This window comes from Alligator mississippiensis, chromosome 6 (assembly GCF_030867095.1).
Source record: "Alligator mississippiensis isolate rAllMis1 chromosome 6, rAllMis1, whole genome shotgun sequence".
Taxonomy (NCBI): domain Eukaryota; kingdom Metazoa; phylum Chordata; order Crocodylia; family Alligatoridae; genus Alligator; species Alligator mississippiensis.
Genome location: NC_081829.1, coordinates 55,181,875 through 55,193,525, shown reverse-complemented (window position 1 = coordinate 55,193,525; position 11,651 = coordinate 55,181,875). Strand labels below are relative to the sequence as shown.

Genomic DNA, 11,651 nt, shown 5'->3' with positions numbered 1-11,651 from the left:
TGGTTCCCAAGTATATGACCCTGCCCTCTGCACTCTCAACTATCATTTTTATTACGCTAATTAACATAGATGAGGGGTGTAAAGCATAGGGCCATGGACTGGATCTGGCCCAATGAACCAACGCATCCAGTCCACCAATAAGCTAGTAGGCTACCAGAAGTGCACTGCTCCTCAGCTCTGCACTGCCACACACCCCAAACTGCCACAGCTACATCCCACAGGGCAGCAGCACAGAGCTGGGGGTGTGCAGCATACAAATGTGGATCTGTGCAGCTGCATGCCCCCAGCTTCATGCCACTGCCCAACAGCATAGAGCTTTGGCCAGTCAGCAGCGTCAGAGGCATGTGGCAGCATGGGTCCAAGGGTATGTGCCTAGATGGGGCCATGTTCATGCAGTGCAGAGCTGGAGGCATGCATCCATGAGGAGCCAGGGGTGGGCAGCATGATTTCTAGTGATTTCCTGTGACAACTTTCAGTATTCTGAGTTGAAAGCTAATAGAGCAAATTTGTAGCAGTTTTACAAATATCCAGGTGCAGAGGGTGCCTTTAGATTTAACGAAGTCTAAGAAACCTGCAATATTATAGCAGGCCTATATAGAAAGCTTAACCCCTTTGACAAAATCTGCATAAGGACAGTCTTCTCTGAAGTTCTGTCCATATGCTACACAATTAAGGGGATTTATGGAAGAGTGTAGTTCTGCCTAAATAACTTTAAAATATTTTTAAAATCTTGCTCATATAGCCTCCCTTCCATAGATAAGGGGGAAGAAAATTAACATACATTTTGAATGGGGAAAAAGCTGCACCTGGACTGTTTCATTTTACTTGTTAAATCAGAAATTTAGGACCGAGACTCAGGACATACCTAACATGTGGAACACCATTTAATAAGCTCAGGTTTCACCTAGTTTTCTTGTTATAACCGATTGAGAATTTTTACCAGGGTTCCACCAGACCCTTTTAAGGGCCACTGAACATTAGCACTGCCATGTGTGCAAACACCTACACGTGATTCACAAGACAAACCCAGAGATTTCAAATAGGAATTCCTAGTGTCAGAAATTCTGACTATTGTGGTCTTTAACTGCTCTATTATTTTTCTGTAGTCAAAAAAAAAAAGGGGGGGGGGAAGCTAAAACACAGTATTTTCCTAGGGGTATGTCAAATCTAACAAGGTTGAGAACCACTGTCCTAATGGCTCAAATAGTGATTCTATAAAACTACGCAAATGTAAAGAGAATGGGCATGCAAACCCCCCACCACACATGTAAATAATGTTCAGACAGAAATAAGTCTTGTTGCAACAGACATCTACAATAACCAGAGCTAAATAGAGAAAAATCTATTCAGTTTCACTTCGTGTATTTGACATCAATTTGTCCAGTCAGTTGTACTGTATCCCTTGCACATGGACCACAAGCTGGATCTGGCCCGTGGAGCTGCTCTATTCAGTCTGCCAGGCTACAAATGAGCCACTACTGGTGGGGAGTGGCATGGCCTGCTGCAGAATCCAGATCCCCTGGATAAGTGGCAGGAGGGTGAACGAGCACTAACACAGCATCAATCAGTTTACAGTCACTTCACCCATAGCTCTTACTGTGACCCTCTTGGTGATTGCACAGCTGCAGTGAAAGCCTTTTTTTCTCCCCCCATTCCTGTCAATGCCCAGGGTGGTTGTCCATCACTCCCACCCTAGTTACATGACTGTTTGTACCGTGTCCTGAAAGTTGAATTAGATAGCTATAAAAAGGAAGAAAAATTATTTACTAGGAGAGACATAAAAGATATTCATTACCCCAAAATAAAAGATCTGAATCAAAGCCTGACCAAAATTAAAAGGGCTTGAACATGCCTTTCTGCCCAAGATAGTTATTGGATGTTCCCCCAACTTAAGAAATAACCAATAAATAAACAAAAAACAAAACAGGTTACCACTAAAGCCCTGAAAAATCAAATGATGTTGAGCATCCTATACTTTTAAATAAGTAGACTCAACTTCCGTTTGAACATGTTCTTGCTCGCATGTAAAAACCCAGTGTTCAAGAGGAAATTGAGTGCACCACTCTCAAAGACTGATTCAAGTCAGAGATCCATTTCCCTATTGCTGAATAATGAAGCACATGCCTACAGCATTAAGATTTGCATATACTTTGATCAGATAAAGAAAAGCATTCAAAGTAAAAGTTGTTCTAAGTTCAAAGATTTATAAAAGAAATTTGGCTTTACTACATCTTTAAAATGGTCCAAAGTAACTACTCCAACAAGAATCTGAAGCATATCAGTTATGGCTGTTAGGGATAGAAGAAATCCCCATGCAGGAATTCACTGGGCTATACAACATTTAATCAAGGTCTGGAGATATGCTTGCATCATTGAGACTACCTGTTTTACTTAAAATTCTGTAAAGTGGCTATCGCCATATTTTGACAAGTACAGGCAAAGCTTTATTTTAACTCTGCAACCAGCTGATATAGCAAGCCACTAGGTCAAAGTCTAGATAAATCTCTATTCAGCTACAAGTAGCAGTCTCCACAGAAAAGGATATCAAGGAAAAAGTGCCAGTGCCTTTGATGGGACCTCAAATCACTTGTTTTTCCTCTAATATTGAAGGTGAAGAAATAATTACTTAAATGTGGCAAGAAGTTCCAGGTATCCTTCAAAAGTAAACATCTGACTCCGCCACCTTGTTTCAACTTCAAACTATCATAATTTAGCAGCTTTATGTTGGATGATCACCTCTTTACAACCTGGTCTGGTAACACCACCAATATCAACACTGACTGGTAATTCTCATGTAATACTGTTTCCAGGTGTTTATACCTGTAAGTAACATTAACTGGCTGGAATGAAAGTTTCCATGTACAGTGTCTCCCATACTTAACATTTTTTCTGGAAAAAAAACCAAACAAACAAACAGAAGTAATTTAGCTGTTGGATGAGAGTTGGTGGTTTTGCAAAAAACCCCATCATTTTACTTACGTTAGAACAACCGTGATCTCTGAAATACTCCACAGGACTATGTTTTGGGTAAGGAACTTGAAACAAGGCCAAGGGTGGTTTCTTGTTTCAAAACTGTCTCTTTGCCATTCCTATGATAATGTATGGCAGTTATATGCCTGTGAAGCAGGACAGAGGGGTGTAAAATCAGTTTGCACATGCACAGTAGAGATTTGCTACAGCTTAACAGCAGTCTCTGGGGAATCCATCCTTACTGGGCATGATTCAGTTTCTCAAAGTTCCTAGTCCCAATCACAGTGCATATGTGCCATCTCCAAAGAGCAACTGAACACGTTCCACCACCTCATGGCTCCTCCAAAGGAATAGAGATCATGAAGGAGACTTTTAATGAGAGCACAAGAGTCAACATAAATTATTAGAGCAGTGGTTCTCAACCTTTTTGAACTCAAGGTACCCCTGCATAACTTTTGTGAACTGAGTGGCACCCAGTTTCAAAAACTAATTTATATTTTACAGTACTTACCTCCTCACACGGGGACTGGGCAGTAAGGGTGGGTGAACTGGTTTTCTTATCTGCTTATCTCCTCACCTCATGGCACCCTTCAAAGCAGCATCTTGCTTGAGTATCAGTGAGTTAGAGGACTGGGAAATATGACTTACGAAGAAAAGCTAAAAGAGAAGTCTGAAGAGAAGACTGAAATGGTCTCTACATACCTGAAGGGCAATTATAAAGGGACAGAGATAGACCTCTCTCTTGCTGTATAGGGGACAAGACTAGGAGCAATGGCCTCAAGCTGCAGAAGAAATTCAGACTGAATATTAGAAAGAACTTTTTGATTATGAGGGTGATTGAGGATTAGAATAGGCAGTCTAGAGAAGCTGTGGAATCTTCATCCCTAAAAACTTTTAAACGGAGATTAGACAGATACCTGGCTGGGGTGGTTTAGTCAGGGATGATCCTGCTTCGAGCATGGGGCTGGAGTACATGACCTCATGAAGACAACTAGTCATGAGATCTTTCTAGCACAACTTTCCTGTGATCCTAATATGATATCACAATACAACATGTGATTGTTCTCCAGTTTGTTTGTTTTTTTATAAAGCCCTAGAAATAATACACAGGCTACATTAAAAAAAGTATAAAGGCTAAACAGTCACAACTGGAAAATACTAAAAGAAAGACTGGCTGGGCATGCAGAAGTAGTGAAAAAAAACAAACCACACTTTCCTAACCTGGATCTCCACCTATAAAGTGAGAATAATACAACATCTCACAGTGCTGTTGTGAAAAAAAAGTTGTGAAGCCCTAGAAAAACCAATGAGGAAATTTAAAATCCTGGTCTGAAAGCATACATTAAACATGGTTTAGGACCACATATTAACTAGTGAGGATGAAAGAAAATATTGAATAGCAGCTCAGATCTAAGCACTTTTCGCTCTATCTAAGGAATAAAGCAGGGACTTGGGAGCAGGGAAAGGGGGCACAGGGGAAAGAGTACACAGTCAAATGACCAAGAACTGCATCACAATAATAGTCACACAAGGGGATTGTTTCACAAGCATTCTCTAACTTTTGAACACCTGACATTGTAACTTTATTAAGAGCCCCTGTGAAAACACCTTCTCCACCAGAGAAGGAAACCACTGAAAACACAACCTAATTGCCTACGTTACAAAGAGCAAAAAGAAAGCTGCACAGACAGCTCACATGGAACAATACCAACACATAAATGTTTTGAGACTGCCTTAGGTGAGAGCAGAGACCATCTCAAAACCTCTGCTGGAAAGGAGATCAACCACAGAAGTTTAACAGATCCCAGAGGTTCCACAGCAAGATGAAAGCACCACCCCAGATGGCAGCAAGACCAATTCTGAAAGCCCTTGGATTGGAGTCCTTGACTTCCAAAGAGGTATACAGGCAGGAAGAGCAAAACTACTTTCCTCAGTTGTGCTAACAGAAGGAATAACAAGTTGCCCTCAAGAATTCAAAACAAAGTAGAGTGGCACACGCCCTTGTTCTGCCCCAAGGCAGGGTCAATTTGAATTTCATGAGACTGAACTGCCTGCAGGACCAGATCTTAAATTTTAAAATGATGTTGCTTGCACTAACATCTTTTCATATGATGCTTCTCACACTGCCAAAACCATGTTGGACCAGTCTCTTCAGAACAGCGTTTAACAAGCTAAAATGTTTAGTTCCAGAGTACCTCTCCCTTTCTTCTTATGTCCCACCATGTCTAGTCACAGAAATACTAAAATCCTTCAAGCAGCAATATTCAGGTTCATTTTACTACTTGGAAACCTTCATATACCAAGTTTAGGAGATAGCATACGCCAAAAGACACAGGTAGCTAACATATCTTAACATTTTTAAGCTACAGTTTGACAGGGCTTTTCCACCACACCAACGTAACTAGCTAGCAAATGAAAAATGTTATTTCTGACCAGAAAGATTAGGCCTTTGATGCACAGTATTTTGAGGGAGGGTTTCCAACTGACACACAAAAATACAGATACGTTCCGCTCCCCATCTACATGAGCAATTCTCAAAGAACCCCTTACAATATATTATATATATAAAAAGTAGTATTGGGGTTAAACTCAAAGAACAAAACAAAATGCAAAACCTTGGTTTGATGCCCATAATGCCTTACTAATCCCATCTGAATTTGAGTGGGAGTTTGGTTTTCGCATCTTTGGATAAAAATAACTGAGTGCTAACAAACAATCAAGATCTATCATCCTACTGGTAGGGCGATGGGTGAGTGATATTTGCATCTCTAACTCTTAGTCATGTTAGAAAACACATATTAATATATAACTTTTATATATAATTGTTTGCTAACCAAATGCCTAAAAGATCAGAGATACAAATAACATTCACTCACCATCTTACACCAAGCAGTACAGGCAACAACCATCAGCAATGGGTTATTCTTACGAACGCCTTTAACTACAGAATCTGCAATTCAACTAGACGTCAGGATTCAAATATCCATACAAGCAACATACTAACTGACCTGGCTGAGAGACTGCAGTAGCTGTAAACTGAGTAGCCCAAGGCGGGTTCTTCTGTCCTCCAAACTGAGCCATGGCAGAAGGTAAAAATCGTTTGGATGCGTTATCTTCTATAACTGGGACCTATTAAAAAAGAACCAAAAAACCCCAGCAAAAGTTACTATTATACATTAGCAATACTCTAAAGCATATCCCACAAGCTGTTAACTATTCTACTGCCAGGCCTTAAAGGAATATGCACATCTAAAGGCTACTTTTTAGACACAAGCCAGGTGTGCAGTGTGCAGGGCTGCCAAGCTGCACTGACCCCATGGACAAGTTACGGAAGGAAACTTGAATGCTTACTGAGACCCTGAAAGACACCTCAGAAGAGGTTAGAAGTTATGGATGTGTTCAATGAAGGAGGAAACTTCAAGTTACAGTTTCAAATGAGAATGAACATTTCCACCTCCCAGGGAAACACAGGATGACACTGAAAGGGACTAACACGGTCCCAGGGCCAATCACAAACCACGGTTGCCGGAGGCTGACCACAACTCACCTGTTGCCACTCTGTTGCACACTGGGGATGCTAACACCGGGGCAGCGTGGACTCTCTAGAAGGACAAAAGCAGCAGAGCAAGTTAACAGTGGCGCAGCAGGGAACGAAGGACAAGCCGAGTGTGACCTCAGGCCCAGAGGCAGCGAGGAAAGGGGTGGCCGCCCTACACGCGATGAGTGGCTATGCCGGGCTCCCGCCGCGGGCGGGCCGGGCCGGGCCGGGCCGGGCCGGGCGAGGGGGGATGGGAGCGCGCGGGCCCCTCCCCCCACCGCGCAAGGCCGACGGCGGCTCCTCCCTCCTTCCCCCCCAACAATGCGAGGCCTGGGCGCGGGGCCGGGGCCGGCGGCGCGAGGCGGCGCCCTCCAAGGGGCGGGCTGGCGGACCGCTGCACCCCGTGCCCGGCGGCCGCACCATACCTGAGCCGGGTCGGGCAGGGGCTCACGAGAGCCATGCCGACGCCATCCGCCCCTGGCGCGCACAGCGATTCGCAGCGCGCATGCGTCTCGCGGGGCTGGGAGGCCGCGGCGCACACTGCTGACATCAGCGACCGCGAGACCCTGCCCCACCGGCCCTGCGCTGCCCCACAACAATGAGGGCGGCAGCCCCGCGCGTGCGCACAAGTGGGAGCCGCGACCCTGGCCGGGGAGAGGGAATCCGCGCGCCGCCGCCATGTTGGCTAGGGGCAGAGGACTCCAAGGAGCGGGCTGCTGCCATTTTGCATCCGGGCAGAGGGCTCCGAGGCGCGGGAGCAGGGAGCCTTCCCGCCGCGGCCTTTGCTTCTGCCCTCGTGCGAGCCCCCGCCCGCGATGTGAACAAAACCCTCATAAAGACGGGGGGGCGCTGACATAGGGACACAAATGGGGAGGTCGATAACGCCACGCTGCTGGGTCCGCCCGGGCGGGGCAGCCTGGAGCGCTCCGGCCGCCGCGGGGCTTTGAGGCGCTGCCGAGCTTTGGGCGGCTCGCGCGAGTGTTGCTGGGCCGGTTAAGATGGAGAAAGAGCAGACATGGCCGCGTGCAGGTGTGCCCCCTCCCCCCACGCCGGCCTCCGCGGGGAGCTCCGCTCCGCTCCGCTCCGCCCCGTCCCGTCCCGTCCAGCGCGTCCCGCAGCGCTCGGGAAAGTGACACTGTCACTGGGGCGTGACATGGGCTCGCTCCCGCCTCCCCTGGCGAGAGCCCGTGTCCCTTACCCAGCGCGGGGCGAGCGCGGCGGGCTCCGGAGGTCACGCTCCGCGGGCCGCAGCGAAGGTTTCCGCCTCCAGTGACTGCTGCTGCTGCAGGAGGCCGCGGCTCGTCGCGCTGAGGCGGGAGCCGGCTGTCATATTTTGCCCTCGTGTGGACACCAGATGTCCTGACACTCCCGTCCCGGCCCTTGTGGACATGGCTGTCAGACCCCCGGTCTCACGGCATCTCCTGGATTCCCCCTCTAATGCAAAGAGGGCAGACTGGCGAGGGACCACCCTGTACCCACTGCTGAAGCATTGGCAAGCCTGTTGTCCTGCCTACAGCTGTACATAACACCTCTGTCTTGAGTGTTGGACTTCGATTTTACTTTTTTGGGGAACATCATGTTTTTGTGCTGCCTTTCTGCTTGCTTGAACAGGTGGCCTAGCCCTTGAGAGCATTGTGGCTCAGGAGCATTCACTGTCTGTGCCAAAGACAGAAGACAACCCTTTGCAGATCTAGTCAAAACTGCACAATAACAGCCAACTATAAAAATCCATTTAGTTACACAAACCCTTACTTGGGGAAAAGAAACACTTTTCTGTGTTTGCAGCTCCTACTTCTGTTACCTGTCTTTTACATACCTGTACCCAGGTGGAAGGAAAGATTGTTGGAAGCAGCAGCAGTCCCAGGACACTCAATTTCCAAGTGTGGAATTAGGGTGCTAAATAATCTGGGGGTATGCTGTAAAGTTGTTTTAAATAGGGAATAGTAGATACACTCAAGTGGAGACTTGCAGAGGAAAAAAAAGAAAAAACAGGTTGTCCTAATGGAGCGGGTAATGAAGCACCAATCTTGTGTGCCAGACTCTGCTGTTCACGCTGAAGAGCGCTCCTCTTCTTGAATCACCGAGTTCAGTGAGATTATTGGCAATGAAAATAAATAGTTCCTAACTCTTCCTATTCATCAAACCTATGAAAAGACAGCAAGATCACAGTTGTTACAACAGTAATCTAGGGAAGAATGGTGAAACTAATCACTTCCCTTACTGTGAAACTAATCACTTCCCAAGAGGTCTCTTACAAGCTCAAATTTAAATTTATTATCAGTTTAATCTACTGTGGTCGTAAGGCCCCAGTGAAAGTAAGGGCCCCACTATGCAAGCATTTTTACAGGACATTATATACTGCATGGTGTAGCTGTGGATTGTTATCCAAACACTTTCCATGCCAAGATTAAATATGAAAATCTCACAATGAAGAGAAAGAAAGAAAAAAGGTATTTTCCCTGCATTCCTTTGTACTGCAATTCTAACACTCCAGTTGTTGGAAGCAGATGTGAGGAGAAAAACATCTTTGTGAAACTGGATATGCTTATAACTTTATTTCCTTAAACTAAAATTAAAAGTGTCTGGATATGAAAAGAGATCATTCCTTTCTAAATTAAAATCAGAGTCTATCTGCTGGATGGTTATACTGCAGCCTGGAGAGTCTTATAACGCAACTAATGGCTTCCTTCATCTGTATTAAGCAGGGGGGTGTTGGGTATTTTGGTGATCCATCTGCATGTAACAAACTTTATTACTTGGATGTACTTGTGGCTTCCACAGGTCGCACCTTTGCATTAAAAATTAGGGTGCCTGCATCCTGCTCTAGTTTATGCCAATCAGATGCAGAATTCAAAAAGACTGATCTCATTCCACAGACAGCCTTCTCTTTGTCTCCAAATAATTAGTATATGTTTCTCTCCTAGCCATAAAAGAAAATCTGCTTTGTCTCAATACTGTGTCACAGTCATTCAGCTGTTACAAAGCTTGGGTTATCAGAGACCATAGCTGACAAGGGCAGTTGCAGGGAGGCTTGGTTCTCTTATCCCATGAAGGAGTCTGACCGAAGGATTAGAAACTGAATTAGAGTATAAATATTTTTAGCGGTACTTACTAAATGCCATAGAAGGGCCCCCTTAATTCTTACAAATGTTTATTTTCCCCATTTACATCGGGAATGGATGCAGTCTCGAAATGTAAAGTGTTACATAGTGCTGTAGAGATGCTCCAAAATAAATGTCCAGAGTTAGAAATTAAGATAGCAAGTGATTTTAATGCTAGAATTGGTGGCACCAGTATACATGAAGATGTAATAAATTACATGTGGGAGATCCCCCTCAGCAATCTTATGTGACAAGACACTAAATTAAAGAGGACAATGGTTTTTTGAAATGTATTATAGAAGGGAATTTTAGAATGTTTAATGAATGAACTGGAAATTATGTACCTGGGGCATTCATCTTTATTACAGCTAACGGAGCAAGTGTCATACACTGTATACTAATAGAACCACATATACAGTATAAGTATAAATAATCTGAAATTCTGCCACATATGAAGAGTGACCATTTTTCTCTCTCCCTAAAAATTCCATTAGAATTTTATGAAGAGTCTTCCCTACAAATTATACAACTAGCTTCCAGTTTCAAAGTAATCAATAAGAAGAAAATCGAATGGAATAAACAGTTGAGTGAGAACTATTTTGCTCTTCAGGCCATGCATCTCACATTCTCAAATTAAAAAAAACCCAAAGAAACAATTACTCAATATGAAGCAGCCAAAAAATATTCATGAAAGAGAGTGTCTTAGTAGGGAATAGATGTTGGTGGCACAAACCATGTTTTGATGAGGATTGCTCTAAGGCTAAAGACTCCTTTCCAGAAACCTGGAAGGAATATAAATCTAAAAGTGATTATGTCAGTTTCCAACAGATCAAGAAGATTAAATTAAATTCTAGAAAACATAGTTAGAAAGCAGAAAGAGTATTAAATGAGACTATGGGAGAAACTGGGACTACAGGGAAAAATAAAGATAAAAGATGTTTTAGGCAGATTATAGCCAAAGGGACCACAAATTTTAGCTTAATTCCTGGTGCATCTATTACTAAAGAAACATGGGTTTTGTTTTTCAAAAATAAATTTAAACTTACTCACAGCTGCTTGCCAAAGAAAATTTTATCTGCTAAATCACAAGCAGATCATTACATCACCTCTGAAACTCAAGTCAGATCATACATATTTCTTATTGCGTAATGGAAAGCTCCATGGCCTCAATTTTCTTCCTCCAGAAATCTTCAAAGAAAGTATTGATAGAGGGCCTCAGTTCTGACAAATATAATAGTCCTGGAAATAATCCTCTAAATCACTACAGTATGCAATTTCATGTTATATACCACTGTTCATATAATATTAAATTTCAAAATTTGAAAGAATTAATGATTAGTCAGATTCAGCCATTGACTGAACTAGTATTACAGGGTTGGCTTGTAATTTTTTTTCATCTATTAATATGTTTAAAAGGAATGGACAGTGTATACTTGAAAAAAAGATACATTTTTATAAAAAATAAACACAAGGAAGTAATGTTTAACACATTCTAATGAATAACTTATCTGCTCTGGGGAAAGAAAACAGAATACAATTTTATATCCTTGGACAGGTACACTGTTACCTGGAGCTATTTCCGTTCAACATTAGTACAACTGCAGGTCTCCAAGTAGCAAGACAACCACTAAAAGCATTTTCTTTGTCAATTCTAAACTTAGATCTGCACTGCACAGGCAACTGCAAGTTACACACACAAGCCCAAAAGGTCTGCTGATTGACGGCTCTTTCCCTACCAAGTGCCATGGAACACTGGCTTTCATGCAATAGAACCCATGCTTGCTTGTCTGTTCGTACACATTCTAATTTAGTTAAAATAAATTTTCCTTACCAGGCATGGGAAACACTTTTGGTTTTAATAATCACAGCTTCTGCTTTAAGTTTTCATTGTAGTGTCCTTACAATATAAAGGATCAACTGAAGTAAAGTCCCTTTTTGAAGATACCAGGCTAAACCACAGCTTTTAGTGGTGAGGCTGCTGCTGATAGTAGGGTAAAAAAGAAGGGTAGAGGTGTTACCCTGTAGGCAACTCATTGCCACAA

The 11,651-nt window shown here is 43.5% G+C and overlaps 1 protein-coding gene across 1 annotated transcript in view; it reads right to left on the bottom strand.

The window, feature by feature from the left end:
• CCAR1 (cell division cycle and apoptosis regulator 1) overlaps positions 1-7,039 on the bottom strand; it is a 45,780-nt gene extending 38,741 nt beyond the window's left edge. The window contains exons 1-3 of the mRNA XM_006259070.4: positions 6,934-7,039; positions 6,518-6,572; positions 5,979-6,099 (exon numbers count right to left, since the gene is read on the bottom strand). Of these exons, the coding sequence (XP_006259132.1) occupies positions 5,979-6,051 (73 nt within the window). The 5' untranslated portion in view covers positions 6,052-6,099; positions 6,518-6,572; positions 6,934-7,039. The remainder of the gene's footprint in view (positions 1-5,978; positions 6,100-6,517; positions 6,573-6,933) is intronic.
• Between the last annotated feature and the right edge of the window lie 4,612 nt (positions 7,040-11,651).